Source organism: Ostrinia nubilalis, chromosome 30, assembly GCF_963855985.1.
Source record: "Ostrinia nubilalis chromosome 30, ilOstNubi1.1, whole genome shotgun sequence".
In the NCBI taxonomy this organism is placed as follows: domain Eukaryota; kingdom Metazoa; phylum Arthropoda; class Insecta; order Lepidoptera; family Crambidae; genus Ostrinia; species Ostrinia nubilalis.
The window spans coordinates 4,725,797-4,745,879 of record NC_087117.1 but is presented as its reverse complement, the minus strand read 5'-3'; the positions used below and the strand labels follow the sequence as shown (position 1 = coordinate 4,745,879).

Sequence of the window (20,083 nt, the reverse complement as noted above, 5' to 3'; positions counted from 1 at the left end):
AAAACCTCATTTTCGCCATTTTCTCTGCTACCCGGCCTTAAGAGAACTACGTATTTTGTACTTCCAAGCGAAATATCAGTGAAAAATCTAGTTCCAATTCCACTCACCGCCGCCAACGCGGCGCTGCGACCGCTAGCTGAGGAAGCGGGACGCACTGCGGCGCCGCCGTATGAGAGAGCAGGACGCCAGTATCAAGTGAGTTGCGGCCAGCAGCGCGTATATTGCCGTTTGGTACCTCTGCAGCCACGAGGATATTGCTTCGTGGCAGTTCTGGAAGAGGTTTTGAATTTTTGACAGTTGTCTTTGACCAGTGTTTCCAGTGATGGTATAAGGATCTGAGACGTGGTCGCTTACTATGGGCCTCTTAAGAAGGCACAAGGACGATTTTTCCCTGCGTGATCTAATCATAAATGAGGAGATCCGCAAGAGAACCAAAGTGACCGACATAGCCCACTATCTGAGACGTGGTCGCCTACTATGGGCTTCATTCTTATAAAGGCTCAAGGTCACTTAAAGGGCGATGGAGCGTGCTATGCTTGGAGTTTCCGATCGAATCAGAAATGAGGAAACTCCTGCGGATCTCAGGAGAACCAAAGTGAGTAGAATTGCTTAAATTGCGTGGCAGTGGGAAGGGCTCATAGCTCGCAGAGATGATGGCCGCTGGGGCAGAAAAGTTCTCGAGTGGCGACCACGAGCCGGAAGACGTAGCGTGGAATCCATCCCCCTTTGAGAGACCTTGAGCCTTCTTATGAGTTGAAATATCGTAGTGTCTCAAGACAAAAGTCTTTGACCAGTGTCTTGCCAGTGATGGTATAATTATGGTGAGACGTGGTCGCTTACTATGGGCCTCATAAGAAGGCTCAAGGGCGATGGAGCTTGCTATGCTCGGAGTTCCCTTCGTGATCGAATCAGAAATGAGGAGACACCAGGAGAACCAAAGTGACTGACATCAAGTGGCAGTGGGATGGGCACATAGCTCGTAGAGCTAATGGCCGATGTGGCAGAAAAGTTCCCTAGTGGCGACCACGGGCCGGAAGACGTAGCGTGGAATCCATCCCCCTTTGAGAGACCTTGAGCCTTCTTATGAGTCGAAATACCGCAGTGTCTCAAGACAAAAGTCTTTGACCAGTGTGTGTTGCCAGTGATGGTATATAGATTTGAGACGTGGTCGCTTACTATGGGCCTCATAAGAAGGCTCAAGGGCGATGGAGCGGGCTATACTCAGAGTTTCCCTTCGTGATCGAATCAGAAATGAGGAGACACCAGGAGAACCAAAGTGACTGACATCAAGTGGCAGTGGAATGGGCACATAACTCGCAGAGCTAATGGCCGATGGGGCAGAAAAGTTCTCGAGTGGCGACCACGAGCCGGAAGACGTAGCGTGGACTCCATCCATCGCCCTTTCGCCTTCTTATAAGTCGAAACACCGCAGTGTATCAAGACAAAAGTCTTTGACCAGTGTGTGATGTGATGGCAAAATCTGAGATGTAGTCGCTTACTATAAATTAATTATATTCTAAAGGACGTAGCACACCAATCAACCCGGAAAGGGATCGTAACCGTATCAACTCGAGGCGTTCAGTATTCTTTGTATGAAACTTCATACTGCAACGCACACTTATCCGCACCGTAACGTAAACGCCTCGCCTCGCGATTTTCAGCGCGCGAAAGGCGATACGGTGTTGATCCCTTTCCGAGTTGATAAGTCTGATATGAGTTCTTCTTACCTTTTTGTAAATATTACTAGAAGTGCAGTTGTTAGGGTACCCTCCTGGACCACAGCAGGACCAAGGCGATCTATCAATTTCTGGAGACCTGGAAGTATAAAATATTAAGGCAGTCTACGTAAAGACGCACTTTCCCACAGCGACATCCCGTTTTTTTTAAGGATCCCGTTGAATGGTATGTAGGTTTAGGTTTTTTACTAAACATTCACACAGTTAATTGAGATCCCGCAAAAATGAACTGCTGTGGAAATGGGCCCTTATAATAAGTAAATAGTACCGAAGCTTTGGGTTTGGGGGGCTTTTGTCCAGCAAAGGTGTTGAAAGTCTTAAGTTTGTACGAGAAATCAATCATTTTACAAAAAATAAATTTACACTTTTAAAGCATCAAAAGAAAAAAAACTCATCAAAAAACTACTTTTTGGGGTAAAATAAAGTGTATTTTTTTTGTCGATCGAAAAAGCAGGCGCAAAAAAGCTACAACCCGATCGAGGTACTATCGGGGACTCTTCCGCCTGACCACTTTGTAGAAATTTTAGCGTAAGCGCATCGCTCCGGTCACGTGCTCACCCCGTCTCTAATTGGTTACGCATTTTACTATATTTTTAATACGACCAATAAGAGACAATCAGGGCTTAGGTTGCAATACGAAATACCATTGTGCACTTTATTGTCATACGGTTAAGGTTTAAAACGAAATGTTTCTTTTTCTTCAATCTTTCTTAGTTTTAGGCTGAGTTGCACCACCTAACTTTGACCGTAACTATAACGGTAACCGGTGCTTTTTGTATGGAGTTTGACAGATTTTTGACGTTTGTCAAAGTTAAAGTAAGATGGTGCAACTCAGCCTTTGGTTACAGAATTTGGTTACAAACAAATAGATATGTATTTTTTTAATATTGTGTTTTTATACGAGGTCTGTCTGCTTTTTGCTTTGGCGAACTGTCGACATATTCTCTCCTTTGTTTTTTTGTGAAGTTTTGTGATCAATAACCGATTGATTTTGTTTTGTGTTGACCCGTGCTATATAGTGATTGGACTGTTTGATTGCCTTTTTATTGATCTCCGCGCGATTACTGAACCATGCCTCTCAAAATAAATCTTAATTCTTATACATATTTACTTACACATTTATCTATACATTGCAGAATTGTTAACTGTTCAAGTATTATTTAGTTTGAAGTTTAATTGTTATTGATTTAAGACCTTGTGTAAAGACACAATGTGCAATAAAAAATTGAATTTGAAATAAAACTAACTTAATATTATAATATTTACGATAACCAATTACCTGGATCATTGCTACCTAGTGCAATATTTGTATTAAATTGTAATAACGTAGATAAGTGTTTCTTTAAAACGGAAAACAAAAGTGACTAAGTAATGTATTAAAAATAAATAGAAACCTATTATAGGTTTTTATTTACATTCAAGGATTTAAGAAAGTTATTATGTAGCCAGATCTTACAATAATTGTTTTTAAGCCACAAATATCCCTAACTCTTTACTAATTAATTCAATAACATATTGTTTATAAATTATAAGTTCCGAATAAATTAAATACCTATTAAATAAGTAAAATTCGAAAGTAACTGTATGATTTTGTATTTCTCGCCTTAACTAGCTAAACTAATATAATGAGATTTACACTCTTATTATCAACAATAAATTATAGAAAGGGCTACCTTTTTCTCGGGAAATTGCACAGTTACAATGTGCGATACCAATTTTGTGACCCGAGCGGGCAATCGCTAGTTTAAATTTTACACGAAGCCCCATATAATATTTTGTAGCGATTCTTTATTGGGTTTCAAATTGACTAAAATGCGACGTTGCCAAACGAGCGCTACGGATGCGGGTAATAAGCAATACTCAATTCTAAATGCTTTACATAGAGCTTGGTTTGCTAGGGCAAACATCTACAGTGGTGCGCCGACGCTGCTTAGACCCGAAACATGAATGAACGGGGGCGTAGCATAATCGAGCGTGTGTGTGCAAACAATTTAGGCCCTTAAGGTGTCAAGGCGTCCGAGTCCCCGATAGTACCTGCGCACCTCGCTGGAATGCGACTCTCCCTCGCACTCACCCGCACACCTCCCCGCGTTCGCCCCGTCCGTACCAGAGCGCGATGTGACGTCACGGCCGCCAAGTGCGCAGTTAACTCAACCGGGTTGTAGTTAAGTTATTATTTATTTTACAGAAGAATAATACGCACGTGTTGTTGTGCTCACAGCATGTCAAAGCGAGTCGAATGGCGTGGGACCACTGGCCGTCTTCTTTGCGAACACCTTTCTAGAAGAACGAAAAATTCATCAGGTCATTTAGTTTCTTCTCTCTAATTTATCAGAGGCAAATGGAGGATTTGGCCTACACTCCCCACGCTGGCCAGACGTATTCACATCTAAATAACTAACTTAAAGGAGACTGACTGATTGACATAGTGATCTATCAACGCACAGCCCAAACCACTGGAACTATGAGCTGAAATTTGGCATGCAGGTAGATGTTATGACGTAGATATCCGCTAAGAAAGGATTTTACGAAACTCCACCCCTAAGGGGGTAAAACGGGATCCACGCGTACGAAGTCGCGGGCGGCCGCTAGTTTGTAATAATCGCCTTTTAGAAGCCAATCGAGAAGAGTGGGGGTGGCCGTATTTTACTTTCTCAAGCACCACGGCACTGACTGTTAAACGCTAGACTGTTAATATACGAACGTCAAGCCTCTCAAACCAGTCTGACCATAAAGTTCCAAAATACTGAACTGTCCTATCCATGACATTGACAGTAGGGCGCCACCGTCAATACCAGATCGCTGGTTCTGATTTTTGCCATGTTGGAAACCATATAGTTGAACGATGGTAGCGCCCCATTGTCATTGAGTTTGGTGGGACAGTTCAGCGTGGGTCATCTATAGCATCGTAGGGAGTGAATGCCTAATCCTCCATTTGCATAAATTAGAGAGGGACTAAATGATCTGATGGTGAAAATATTTGACTGACCTCCATCAAACCAGAAGAGAAGTAGAAGAGCAGAGCACATTCTAGCAAGAGTAGAAGCAGCACCAGTGTTGCGTACTGTAAATGCAGCATAAACCAGAAAAAAATACAGTTTTAAATTCAAAATCTGGCATAAACAAGTGTAAAGAAAGAAAAAAGAAAATACTTTTAAAGCGACACCCTTCTTTTAAAAAGACTAAGAAAATAAAAAAATAAAAGAGAAAAAGATAAAGACTATTAAAGAAATATTCTTCTTTCATAGAGAATAACAAAGAAATAGAAAAAAAAATGAAAATAACGAAAATAAATTATAAAGCAACATCCTTCTACAAAGATAAGTACCTACTTTTCTTTTTAACAAACGTCTTACCATAAAAAGCAAGAACTGTGACTTGGTAAGGGCCCCATAGACTCCCATGAAAGATATAAAGAAGAGGAATGTGGCCAGCACTGCTATGGCAACCCCAAGTTGGACTGTTAACACTTCTGGTTCTAGCAGCGCCTGTAACATAGGAATAAAATAATTAACTAATATTTTTTCAGGAACTTTACTTTTAGTAGACGTAGCCCTGATGATGACAATTTAACTGTGGTTTAACTTTCTCCAGGAACAAACTTTACCTCCTCATAAAAGGTAGCAAGATGGAGCTGGATGTAGGCCGCTACCAACCGGGCAATATGGAAATCATTGGCGGAGGCCTATGTTCAGCAGTGGACGTCCTGTGGCTAAAATGATGATTTACAAAAATATCCCATTTACTCTTTGAGGATTCAACTTGCAATCCTCGAATCAGTAGACCGACACCATGTTCAGCTTAAAGTGCCATCGTATGTACAGTCAGCTTCAAATATTTCGTGACAACCAAAGTGGCCAAGAAGTTGACAACACAGACGTGTTAAATACTTTTTGGCTACTTTGGATATCATGAACTATTTGATGTTGATTAGTGTCTTCATATGAACAAAGGGTGAAACAATACCCCTCAAACTACTTCCTCGTAGCTATAATAATTTAATAACCCACCCCATGGGCTGCATGTCACGGCATGGACACGTGTGTATCATATCATACAACATGCAAGATCTGTGTTACGATAAAAAGGGCATATTATATAGATTGTTATTAGATAGATGAATTAATCCATCTATCCATACTTAAGTAAGTACTCTACGGGTTACCTTTCTCGTTTAACTGAATGAATGATGAGGCCCAGGGAAAAATTCAGAATAGTTTTTATCCTGGTAATGGAAAGAGTAAGAGGATCCCGATGGCATTATTTGGGTTCGATCGTTCCTCAGGCTCTGACTGAGTTTCGCTAGACCTAATATAAGTAGTCTAATATTGATGCTTTTGATTAGTCGAATTTCAATATTTAGATTTAATTTAGGACAGAATCTATGTTTGAGGTGGAATCTATTTATCCAAACCTTAAAGTAAGGTTTTTTTTTATCAACAACGAGGAATCTCTTGGCCCGTATCTCACCTGATGGTAAGTGACGATCAGGCCGAAGGTGGAAGCGAGCTTCACCCGGAATCCTCAACCACGCAGGAACTGGCTATCTTACCTCTAACTGCCGGAACACAACAATGCTGTTAACATTGTTGTTATGGCGACAGACTTAGGTAAGATGGCGATAGCTAGCCAGGCGGACTTAGAACAAGCCCTACCACCAACCAAACCAAACAGAAAAATCTGCCCCCACTGGGAATCGAACCCGGGACCTCTGCGTCTGACACCTGCTTCAGTCCTGTCTTACCACTAGACCACAAAGGTTATAAGGTAGATCATTTTCTACCAACTGAAGACAGAGTGCAAAATGCCCCGTTTGACATACATAGCGCTCGCGTGACGTCACCTGACCCGGTCGTACCGGGTGGTGACATGCACCCGGGTTATCGGATTTTACTTATAGCGAACGGACGGCATCGCACCACCTCAAATAAAAATAAAACGCGGAGCTAGATGCTGTCAGAACCTATTTGATGAAACCTAACAAAAAAGTTCATGATAAATTCTGTACTCCTAAAAACTCTTAATTAGACCGCCAACACCGACTAGGTGGACCGACGATCTGGTGAATGTCGCGTGAGGTGCCTGGATGCGGGCGGCGCAGGTCCGGTCTTTGTAGAAATCCCTGGAAAGCCTTTGTCCAGCAGTGAACGTCTTTCGGCTGAAACGAACGAACTTTTCTCCTATGGGGTACTTGATTCTCTACCACCATGCATGACAAGCCAAAACCCATTAACTTCACAACCAGGTCGCTTATTGTTCCCGTGCTGTCCCAAATTTCACGTGATACCGTATTTGTTACAGCGTTTAGCTATTATTTGTTTTGGGGTAATGATATTTTGTAATAGTTCGGTCATCTATTGGGCGCATCGGTGAGAGCTTTTATAATAATTATGGACTTTTAAGTTAATAGCTCAGCCTGTAGACATGTTACAAAACGAGACAGCTTTAAGTTCGAAATTGAGCGAAGTAAAAACGCCTGAGCAAAGCGGTTTCGAAATGACTACTTACTGTGATGTTTAAAAATTGTCTAGGGAGGTTGCTTCGCTTCGATTTTCTTTGTAAACTATAAGTAAAAAAAATAAAACCGACTCCAAAAAACCTACACTAAAACGTAGAAAAATAATTACTAATTACCTACTTATTTATTAGGACGAATTATTAATATTTATGTAGGTATACCATGATTGATACTTCTGGAGTCGGTGCCAAGATTATGAAACATGTAAAGTTGGCCTGCACCGACTCCAAAAGTATCAATCATGGTATACCTACATAAATATTAATAATTCGTCCTAATAAATAAGTAGGTAATTAGTAATTATTTTTCTACGTTTTAGTGTAGGTTTTTTGGAGTCGGTTTTATTTTTTTTATAAAATTTTACTTATTTCTTGCTTTTTAGTTAACTAATTATTACCTTGATGTTACCACTGAAGGTAGGCAGTACACTGAGACCAAAAAAAATTGGTTCATAATCGGCGGAGATATTGCGTATAAAAAAGTTCATCCCCAATTTTCCACCCTTGGGGGTGAAATATTTTCTTCAAATTCGCATGAAACCACCCATTTGATAATACCTATTCAACAAAAAAATAATCGTTTAAATTGGTTTATAATCGGCGGAGATATTGCGTATAAAAAAGTTCATCCCCAATTTTCCACCCTTGGGGGTTGTTTTTTTTATTATTAAATTTAAATGGGACCACCCTTGAGGTATTACCTATACGCCGAAAAAAGATTTGTTCAAATCGGTTCATAATTGGCGGAGTTATCGCGTAACAAACATAGAAAAAAAAAAAAAAAAAAAAAAAAAAAAAAAAAAACATACGGGTCGAATTGAGAACCTCCTCCTTTTTTGAAGTCGGTTGAAAATAGGTTACGCTCTATAGCATACACCACGGGACTATTCCCACCGCTCGTTACCACCGCTGCAACTCCTGTGTAGCCAGGATCTACAGCTTGACCGCCAATAACCCAACCAGTGAAGGTCAAGTTTGTCCCGGGGAAAAGTTAAAACTGTCATTAGACCCGCAACGAAATTAATCAGAAGAACATAGGAGGAGTTCGAAGTTATGGTTCGATTTCCCTCCAGTGCAAAGCGGATGACAGGTAACAAAACAAAGGTATTTTTGCTAGTAAAATGTGCAGAATCCTACAAGTTCTCACCATGACAGTGGGGCTCCCGGTGAACTGTATTGCAGTAGAGAGTGATGATGGAGAAGCTATCATCCATAGACTGAATGCGAACAGTAAGGTGCAGAATATCTGTAACAAAATCATTTTGGTCATAAAATTACATTTTTATTGTTAGGGCTTTTTGAGTTTTTGGAGTTCGTTTTTTGTTTCATGATTTTGAATGTTGTAACTTACGATGTAATGATCAACTCTCTATTACTTAACTACACACGCCTTGAAGATACATACATCATAAGGTCACTGCAGGAGCACGAACCTCTCCAATTTACCAGATTCAATTAAAATAAAAAAATAATATCAAGTTAAAGAGTCCCGTAACCCCTAGATGTTTGTGTTACGATTGGGTACCACAATAGTCGAGTCTACTAAAGGCTGTATAAGTAAGTGCTCATTTAAGAGTTGAAGACTGAAGAACTCCATTAAACAGCTTTCAGTATCCAGGGAAACTGAGAGGCTGCTGTAGGCCTTATTGTGCTACTTGGGTATCCCTTAATCAACTGAATATGGATTTTGAACGATGTATGGTGGACGATAGAAAACAAATTAAGTAAATAATAGCTTTCCGTCCGCGGCTTCGCCCGCGTGGAATTTTGTCTGTCACAGAAAAACTTTATCGCGTGCGTCCCTGTTTAAAAACCGGGATAAAACTATCCTCTGTCCTTTCCCGGGACTCAAACTACCTCTATGATAAAGATAAAAAAATATGAAAAAAATAAGCGTGACAGACAGTGCTACTTCCGCATTTTATTATATTTTATAGGGATTTTTAGTCACTACAATATCAGTCAAAATCACTTTTAATAGTTACTGCTTTTTACCCGACTGCGCCAGAAGGAGGTTTATTGACGTTTATTTTCAATTGGTCTTGAACTTATCAAGTCCGAATCCACGTCAATAATAGAGAATGTAATCGTACGCAGCCAAGGACTCGCCCTGGCCGAAGGCCGGTGTATAGCCTTCAATGTCTGACCTCGCGAATTTCGCCTTCAAATTTTATAGAAACTTCTGTACGAGGTTTTACGAGCCATCGCGAGGTATTTCCACACATACCTGCATGCCGAATTTCAGCCCGATCCGTTCAGTGCAAGTGGTTTGGGCTCTGTGCGTTGATAGATCACTAATCAGTCAGTCAGTCAGTCACCTTTTGATTTATAAATTTATTTAAATTTATTTTGCTGCAAATTGAAATTGTTTCCAAAGTCAACAATCAATTCACAAAACAAAAACACACAAACTCACAAAAACTCACTAAATCGTACGTACCATTATAATTAAGTTGACCACCATAAGAATTGCGGCTGCAATCTTGGAAGTCCTGCTAGTTTTCTCGTCCATTGTAGCTGAAAATAAAATTTCAGTCACTTTTCATCATAAAAATATTTAAGTACTTACAGACAACGCCACGTAAAGTTACTCTCTATTTAGTTAGTTACATTTTGGAAAGCAAAAATCCACTGTCGTAATTCAGATTAAGATTCCATCCAACAAGTTATTTTTTTTCTAATGAAACAAACTTTTGCTATTCCCTTTTAAAGGCCCTCGCCCACGGCGACATTTTTTACTAAATTTTGCTACTAACGCGCGTTAGTCGCATTTGCAACGCACTAAAGTGATGCCAACGCGCTAATAACGCGCTACAGCAGCGCCACTGCATCGCTACTTAAAGTCGTCGTGGGCGAGGGCCCTTACAGTAGGTACCTATTGAAATAAAAAAATTGAGAATCGCATTTTATTTCTGCAAAAATAGCGTTTAGAAGTTTCTAACCAGCCAGGTATTTTGAAATTAGGTCTGTTTTACTACAACTAACGAAAAGTTTCTCTAAGAGTAGGCGCACACCGTTGATTTTTCGTCAGCCGATAGTTTAGTCGGGCAGTTGATCAGTATCGGCATGTATGGGAGTGCGCACACTACGCCGATTCGATTTGGTCGATTCTTCATACACAATTTAAAATCGGGCACAACTATCGGCCAACTAAAAATCAACGGTGTGCGCCTACTCTTAATGTCATTTTTTGACGCGCTCACTAGTGAGCTTACACACTAGGCCCTCTGGGGCGCCTCTGGTCTGTTTTAATACAACCAACGAAAAGTTTCTCTAATCGAGATTAATGTTTTTATTTCTGAAAAAATAATGGCGACCAGAAGGTTTCGAACCCAGCGTGAAAGTAGGCCTCCATTCAATCAAAACGAAAAAGTTTTAATTAATTCATTAAAACTTTCCTTGCTCTATTTCAATAATGCGTTTTGTTCTAAACTTTTATTGCTATTTCCTAGTTTTATTAACACTTATCAAATGTAGGAAGATTGATAAATATCCGACTTTCAATTTTTTTTTCATTCTAGCTGTGCCCGCGACTTTGTATGCGTGATAATACTTAGTTTGAATAATATTTCCTGTTTTTGCAACATTTTCCTTTACTGCTTGGCCCCTATTGGCTGTATAGGGTGATGATAAATAGAACCTTCACGCTACGTACGACCAATAAGTAGTAAATGTTGCGAAAACGGGAAAGAATTTATGCAAACTATTTTCACGTGTACGAAGTCGCGGGCACAGCTATAATCTGGTCTGCGAGCACGTAGAATTTTGTCCAATGAACCCAAGCTACTCATCCTTATCGCTCGCGCGTAATTATGTTGCTGACGCGCTCGCACACTCACTGCGGGCGCCCGTCGCACAGTCGCGACAGCAATATAATTACGCGCGAGCGATAAGGATGGGTAGCTTGGGGTCATTGGACAAAATTCTACGTGATGACAGACTGGGCTTTAGTTATTTTATAAATTCCTAAACAGCACGCAATTTATAGCTAACGTCGTTCATGCCCGTTTTCCATCGCCAAAGAGATATGAACTAGGGGTGCCTTATTAATTATGATTGCTTTTCTACCGAGCAAGAGTTCGAGAGTAGGCATTGATTTGATGAGCGAGCTCATTTGTAGTCTTTTTGCCCTCTATGTCATTTTCGCTCAACCAGCTCAACTCTGTTTGTGGAAACTTTCTTTGTATATTTTATGCAGTATAGTTAGTGTCTGTGACTCCACTCGGCATGGGGCGCATTAAAAACCAGGGTCGTGGCCTTCCTCACCGGGGGCCACAGCATAATGCAGAGTAGGGTCCCATTGCGATGGGCATCGCTGTTGCGACAGGGTGGCACTGCTCAGTTCACTTTTCTTTCCTTGTAATGTTTAAATGTGCTATTTAAACGTTGTCTAGTACCCATAGCATAGTACAAGCTTTGCTTAGTTAGGGACTGAAGCGTAGTGTAAAATGTCCAAGGATTTTTTCCATCTACCTTTCTTGTCCATAGTGATGTTCATCGTAATAAATGTTTCTTTCTTTCTTTGCTCGCTCCGCTTGCGGTGGAGAACGGGCTTCAAAACTGTTGAACCGGCATTGTCTCCATGATGGATGGTACAAACACCATGACAATTGACAAACTATGGCCTGGATACGACATGGCAAGGTCACAGCAATTGGGTCAGTGAATATGAGTAATTTTAGAAGTTTGTGTATTTGACGTTAAATCAATGGTTGTTTTTAGGTTTGATTTCGAGTTATGTGATCGACAGTCGCTTATTTTTGTTTGATGGGTTGATTAAGTTTGAGTTATTAAGGTCATAGGAAGATTTTGTCTTTATTACAACTAGACAGACGATAAGTCGTAAGCGACGAATATCCAGGCACATACAAAAACAGCACTCGGTTATTCGGGGAGCTTTTGATCTCTTTATAAAATCCTACAACTTCATTTAAATTACCTACTTGCTTAAGTACTTTTAGTTCAGTACCACCAAAATTAATTTAAAAAATATAAAAATCGACTTACACTCATTATATTATTATTATCATAATTATTATTCGTTTCAGCCAAATGACGTCCACTGCTGGACAAAGGCCTCCCCCAAGGTTTTCCACAATGAACGGTCCTGCGCTGCCCGCATCCAGGCTCTTCCCGCGACCCTTACCAGATCGTCGGTCCACCTAGTAGGAGGCCTGCCCACGCTACGTTTTCCAGCCCGTGGTCGCCACTCGAGAACTTTCCTGCCCCAACGGCCATCGTCTCTACGAGCTATGTGCCCCGCCCACTGCCACTTGATTTTAGCAATTCTGCGAGCTATGTCGGTTACTTTGGTTCTCCTACGGATCTCCTCATTTCTGATTCGATCACGCAGGGAAACTCCGAGCATAGCCCGCTCCATCGCCCTTTGGGTGACCTTGAGCCTTCTTATGAGGCCCATAGTAATTATTATTAATTATAGAAAAAAATTCAAGAATATTTTTGGTGTTAGATTGGATTAGACCCTTGATTTATAGTATTTGTAGCTCATTACCAATAAATAATTCAGTAGATTCTAAAAATACTGCAAATAATAATAGACTAGACTTTTAATTTTACCCTTTTGGCCTTTTAATTTTAAATAATAGGACCACTTGTGTATTGTACTTTTCACGACTCTTGTATTAAAAATACTTCATAGAAAACTTTAGTGTACATACTAAACACAGTTGAATTCACAGAAATATTAAAACACAAGCGGTCATAGCCCCGTAACTGCAGACCTTGCATTATAGATGACACACGCCAACGTTCCCAAGGGAACTACCAACTGGCTTCCAGGAGGACTTTACATATTGTCTAATAATAGCTAATTACAAAATAGACGTTTTTAGAAATTTTTAGAAAGAAAAACAAAAAAGCTACGCATTTTGACATTGATTCAGTAAGAAGAAACAAAGAAGAAAGAAACAAAAAATAAAAATAATGCATGCATTTATGTAATTTAATTAATTCCAAAATAGGTCACATTATTTTAGAAATCCTGGCAGTTTTTGTAAAAATAATTTGACAGACAGCCATTTAAAATAAAAAAGTGGAATCTTTTTAATTTCGTTCGTGGCATTTCACAATTTTCCATGGGCAACATGCCAGATTTAATTAATTAAAAAGAGGTTTTGTATGTGTTTACTTAGAAAAATCCTGGTTGCTTTTCAAGAAAATATTTTGACAGACAGCCATTTAAAAAAAGTTAAAATCTTTTTAATTTTCCGCCACGGCATTTCATGATTTTTTCTTGCTCTTCATGCCAGTATCATAATAGAAAGAGCTCGCATAAAGAAAGGAGGCTCGTATAGAAAAAACGTTTGATAAATACATTGAAGTAATATTGTACATTATAACTCAATGGATAAATAATAATCTATACTTATAATAAATCTGTAGAGAGGTCAATTCTGTACATGAAATATATTTTCAAAATAACTATCAGGGGGTGATTAGTGATCGATACTGATGCCAAAAATGCAATCAGTAAAATTTTTGTCTGTCTGTCTGTCTGTCTGTATGTTCCTTATAGAAACAAAAACTACTCGACGGATTTTAACGAAACTTGGTACAATTATTGTTCATACTCCTGGGCAGGTTATAGTATACTTAAGAATTCCCACTGGAACGGGAATTTGCGGGAAAATCTTTTTATATGAAAAATCTAAACCGCTTAAGTTAGACGCTTGAAATTTGGCATGCAGGTACCTTAGTAAACTTAAAGCTTAGTTACAACAGGATATTGCAAAATTCCCACGGAAACGGGAGTTAGCGGGAAAAAACATTTGTATGAAAAAATCTAAACCGCTTAAGTTAGACGCTTGAAATTTGGCATGCAGGTACCTTAGTAAACTTAAAGCTTAGTTACAACATGATATTGCAAATTTCCCACGGGAACGGGAGTAAGCGGGAAAAAACATTTGTATGAAAAAATCTAAACCGCTTAAGTTAGACGCTTGAAATTTGGCATGCGGGTACCTTAGTAAACTTAAAGCTTAGTTACAACAGGATATTGCAAAATTCCCACGGGAACGGGAGTTAGCGGGAAAAAAACATTTGTATGAAAAAATCTAAACCGCGTAAGATAGATGAAGGGGGTAAAACGGGATCTACGCGTACGATGTCGCGGGCGGCCGCTAGTTATTAATATTCTTGAATATACATAGCCAGTTTGGGTTTGTAAATAAATTATTGTTATATTATAAAGATTTTCTATTATACAGGGTAGAATTTTGTAATGCCACCTGGAGGGAAAGTACTCTTAATACTGTAGACAGAAAATTTTACTCAAAAAAAACATTTATTTATTTAAAATCTTTATTGCACACATAATAAATAGTGGTACAACAGGCGCGCTTAATGCTATGTGGCATTCTCTTCCAGATAACCAATCAGCTGACCAGAAAGTTAAACATTCCTTTATTATTTAAAAAAAGAGAACTGTTTTACTATACGATTTTCTGTAAATAATTATAATAATAAAATTTAAGATTTCATGGTTTTCCTTTCATTTGATTTATCAAGTTTGTTAGAGAGATTTCATCCTCATACTTAACCCTAACGATCATAAAAATACAGGGTTATCAGATTCCCTGATGATGAGATGAGATGACATGGTTGGATTCCCGGGTGTGACAAGCAATTTTTTGAAAATCTTTCTTTGAGTAAATTTTTTTATCTACAGGTACTTTCCCTCCAGGTGGCATTACAAAATTGCACCCTGTATATTATAAGGGTGAATATCCCAAACACGTTTTTTACGCGGCGGAGCTGAGAATCGATGGGAGAAATGTAACTAGAGCGATGATTTTTTTTCTGTATATAGTTTATACAGCGTTTTACACGATAGCAAAGTCTTCAGGACAATAGGTAGTTATTTTATGTACTAAAAAAAATTTCAAAGACCCAAAATCTAATAGCGGTGGCGCGTCCTAACTCTATTTCTACTCATAAATTGTGTTATTCCTTCTTTCTCGGGGATTCTAGTAATTTAAAAATAGTATAGCCATAAAATACATTAAATAAGACTTCCAAATGATATGAAAGAAATGTGATATTTCATATTTTAAGTGTTTTAAATAGCCTTTCAAAACTGTCCCACGAAAAAAAGCAATTACAGTGGCTCAATTTCGACACTCTCTTACTTCTCCAAAGAAGCTTTGAGAGACGTAGAGTTCTTCTTCCCTGCATCACTCAACTGTGTCCTCCTGATCGGGCTATAAAGACTTGCGACTTGTGGTATTGTTTTTCCAGCAGACCCGTAAATATTTGTATCAGCGGCACAGGAATACAAAATTTTTCAATTTCGCTGGCAAGTGTATGAGTGAAAGCTACTTACTTAGATGCTTAACGATTCTTTAACATGATTAAAGTTTGGTGTTTTGTTGTATCTGCATACAGAAATTATTGATCAGAATTATAGTTTTCTTTATAATTTGAATTTTGTAACAGTTTTTCAATTCCGGTGGCGCAATTTCGGTGGCTTCGGTGGCGAATCTATTGCCGGAATTGGTCTTATTGGCTCTGGAGCATTGTACCTAGGTCTACTAAGGTCTCAGTCATAACTACAATATCGTCAGTGAATCGAAGTTGTGTGATGTACTCGCCGTATCTTGATACTGAGCTCGGTCTAGCTCAGAAGCTTGAAAACCTCTAAGTGGGAGGTAGTGAAGACTTTAAGAGATTATGGTGTCTCCAACTCTGAACCCTCGCAGCAATCAGATAAGTTTCGAGTTCTGATCTTGGGGGAGGGCTGATATGATGAAGTTTTCATACAAATACTTCAGAAGTTGCATGTATCGACAGTCAATTTGACGCCATTAAAGAGACTGTAGCACAGCCCAGGTCTTGACCGAATCGAAGAAGGTACAAAAATGGGGCACACTGAAAACCAGCGCCGTGGCCTTCGTCACCGTGGGCCACGGCATATGCTGAGTGGGGTCCCGTTGCAGTGGGCATCTTGTTGGTGGATGGGTGGCACTGCTCAGTTTACTCTTGTTTTTATTTTTTCTTCTTCCATTGTTATGTGCCACTGTCATGTCTATGTAATTGCCTGTATTTGTGTGATGTCCATTGTAATAAATGTGTCTTTCTTTCTTTCTTTCTTTCAAAAAAGGCCAATAATAATGACTGATTATAGTCCTCAGTCTTCTGCATAATTTGACGCAGCATTAAATATGTACGTAGTATTACGAACGTCTTTTCGAAAATGAGGTTGTCTGGGAGACTGGATGTTGGATAGCGAGAGTGTCATGTTTCAGGAAAAAGCTGCCTCACCTGACTCTGGACCATCGCCAACGTCCATTCCATTCCAGTCTCTAGCACCACCACCATGTCTTATTTTTTGGTTTATCGACCAATAAACATGGTGGTATTTAAGAGAACTTTAGTACTAGCATTCCATCTGATTTCATAAGCTCAGTTGTGATTTCATTATCTCCTGGTACATACCTTGTTGTTTTTAATAGGGCATTCTAATCTCACTCAAGCTAAAGTCTAGGATATCTTCGCTAAAGTATCGGAATAATCTCGATCTTCAGCCTAATTACTAGTAGTGCTTCTTAATCTCTCCTAGCAGCTTAGGCATTTACCAAAATGGTTCTGCTATCCTCGTTATTCATGTTGGTATATTCAATTTGGTCCTCGCAAATACATACTTTCGATTTATTACAAAAAATCGTCTCTATAATACACTTTGTATCAGCGTGAGGACTTGGATAGCTATTTATACATCGATACTAAGCAGAATCTTAAAAACAGATGAGAATAGTCCTGAAACAGCTAAAATTTCCCTAGTCTCGTAGGATGCAATCTATTCTGCCACTCGAGATGAAAATTCGTGGGGCTTTGGAGCTGGATTGGCACTGGTCGTGGCTTAGGCTTCATCAGTCGACAGCTTTTGAGCATCTTTTATTCGGCATTCTTCTATTTCGGTGATGACTTCTTCTTCTTCCTCGGTCCCTCACTGATGAGGATCGCAACCGCAGATAGTGTTCCTTCATAGACTGCGGTCATAAGCTGTGTGGTGATTGGAGAATGCAAATGTGATTAAATTGCCTGTTCGTCTAAAAATGATTACTACATTTTGATTTTTTCAGTACTATTAGGGTGCAGCTTAGTACGCTTTTACAGTTCTGGCATCTTTTGCTAGGCCTTCTCTCTCTATGAGGCTGGCTGGATTTAGTCCTCCGTTTCTTAATTGTACTACTTTCATCTAGCTCATTGTCGCTAGGTTTGCATAGTTTTCCGTTAAATTACCCTGTCACAAATATGTAATGTGTTAGTTCAGTAGCTGGTATAGATTTAGAAATATCTTCATACTTAATCTCCAGTTCGCATGGTCTTTAGCGAATAATTAGTTGCGTAATTCTGAGTATAGGATAGGTATGATACCATCATGAAAACTTGGCTAGCCTGGACCAATATTTTTACTTATGGAAGATAAACCTAACACCAACCTGGGGCAGTTGGTCGCCCTCCCGGGACTAGAGTTGGTTTCTGGGTTTGAGGGTCATGTATGATGTCTTTGTGATGACTCTAGAATAACGGGGCTGTTGGCGGCTAGAGCCAGAAAGTTTTGGATTTGTTCTCTATGGAGGGATTTTGCCGTTATCACCATGCTTAGCAGGCTGGTTGGTAGTTCCAGTATGGTAGTATAATACCCGGAAAGATGCTGCAGCCCACCCTCCAGTATTTTGATTCCTTAGTCGGCTATTACGACTCACGTGGGAAGATTTGATGCTTTTTTAGGGTCACAACACAGGCCTGAATATTGTTTTTAATTATAAACATCTTTACTGGATAATAATACTTAATTGATTACAAATAAATAAGTAATTTGAAACAATCATCCGTAACATTCCGAAGTCCGCTGTATAAATAAATTTCGGTGGATTGGTTCTTAATTCCGGTGGCTCAAATACAATTACGGTGGTTCTTGATAATTTCAAATTGACATATCTCGAGAAGTATTAATAATATTTTGATCTCTACCATATCATTGAATAATACAAGTTATTTACTATTATTTCTGCCACAAAAAAGTTTTGGAAAGTGGAAATTAAAATTCGCCACCGGAATTAGGCAAAAAACGAGTTTGTTGATATTCACCCATAATGTTGAGAAAACTAAAAATAGATTCCAATAAAGCTGCAGCGTGATCATGCTTTGTTAATTAATTTATCAAGGAAATCCAATCCGCGTTCGCGTTTTATTATTCAAGAATGCCTGTGTGGCGTTTCGGCCATTGCTTTCATAATATTTTTTATTTTATCAGGGCTTGTTGTTCCCACAGATAGACATCCCGCTTTTTGCAGGATCCAGTTTCCCACAAAAAATCGATACTAATATTATAAATGTGAAAGTTTGTATGGATGTCTGGATGTTAACATGTATGTTACTCTTTCACGCAAAAACTACTGAACGGATTTTGATGAAACTTTACAGTATTGTTGATTATGACCCAGAATAGCTATAATTTATGGCGATCTGTGACAAACTACATAAAATGCAACGCAAAAGAATTTGTGCAATGAAAATTTATTTATTTTCTTACCTGCTAGCGATCTATCTTCTTAAATACATTAACCTATGTTATTAACTACACACGTTAATAACTTATTATTATCAAAGTCATAAAATGTTTCTCACATTATTATAAAAGTACCTACTTTAACATTATTTTAATAACTTTTCCAGTAAACTTTAAAAATCCATAAAACTTTAATATTTTCAGCAGTCGTGATTTTTTTTTAGTTATTTTTATATTAAAAACCTATATTTTTATATCTAACAAACGTTCATGATAACTACAAAACTGAACAAAGTAACGTAAAGTTTCCCGCGTTTTCAGAATGGAGGGCGGCGCGCCCTATCGGCAACGCGGTTTGATAAATACTGAAAAGAAAACGTACTGAAGTCGCGCGCACACAATGCTCGATTCTTTATTGCTTCTATAATATTTATAAAGATGTTACAGTTAGCCTTTAGCGCCTTTTTGATGCGGATTTTTGGCACGCGTGCGGATCTGGTCCGCATTTCATTATTTCTTACACTTTTTTCCTATTACACGCATGCGGAATGCGGATTGACGCTGCCAATACGAAATCTTTGTCCTCCGTGCAAGCAGCAGCGTGATTTTACACGCACGCGGACCTTCCGTTTCGAAATCCGCATCACAGGAAAATGGCTTGTATTATTTTCGTTTAAACTGCTAGCGTCTTACCGACGGCGTATGTGACTGCACCAGACAGTCTGCCAACAGAGAGAGATGGCGGGAGATCGTGCGGAGAGTTGTATCCGCCTCTACAACCGATGTGAGCAACGCCTCAACGTGACCACGACCGCTCTGCCAAGAGCGTAACGAATAAGAAGAAGAAGTCTAATTCAAGCTCCAATTTTATTTGCAATCAACATATTTTATTCAGTTTAGACTAGACCAATTAGCTCTTAAGGGGCACTTTTGTCTCTTTATTTTTAGTTTTGTCTCGAAACAAACGCAAGTGCTGAGAAGAAACGCCGGAACCAACTCTATCGCCCGTATTTACAAACGATGCTTGCTTAAGTGAAGCAGCAAATCGAACGCACAGCGTTGAATGGAGCTCTGTGATCGGTTCATGTGTCACCCTGTGCGTCCACGCGCACTATGAGACCTCATAGTAATGTTTGTGAATACGGGCGTTAATTTCACATGTACGCATAAATAGCTGGAAATAGAAACAATTAAATACTGGTTTGAGAAATAAACACTAAAAACTATAGTACATGCTCAGTGAAGACGGGTTTCTCGTCTCGCACAGACGCTGAGGTCATTTTGTATCAAAATGACA

General features: G+C 39.2%; 1 protein-coding gene across 1 annotated transcript; it reads right to left on the bottom strand.

Moving 5' to 3' along the window:
* Positions 1 to 554: 554 nt before the first annotated feature.
* On the bottom strand, positions 555 to 9,486 carry LOC135085930 (tetraspanin-13-like). Its single transcript, XM_063980713.1, has 7 exons — positions 9,481 to 9,486; positions 8,401 to 8,499; positions 5,093 to 5,224; positions 4,726 to 4,800; positions 3,940 to 4,016; positions 1,728 to 1,815; positions 555 to 572 (listed from the first exon to the last, which is right to left on the bottom strand). Exons 1-7 carry the CDS (start codon positions 9,484 to 9,486, stop codon positions 555 to 557), a joined length of 495 nt encoding a protein of 164 aa, XP_063836783.1.
* Between the last annotated feature and the right edge of the window lie 10,597 nt (positions 9,487 to 20,083).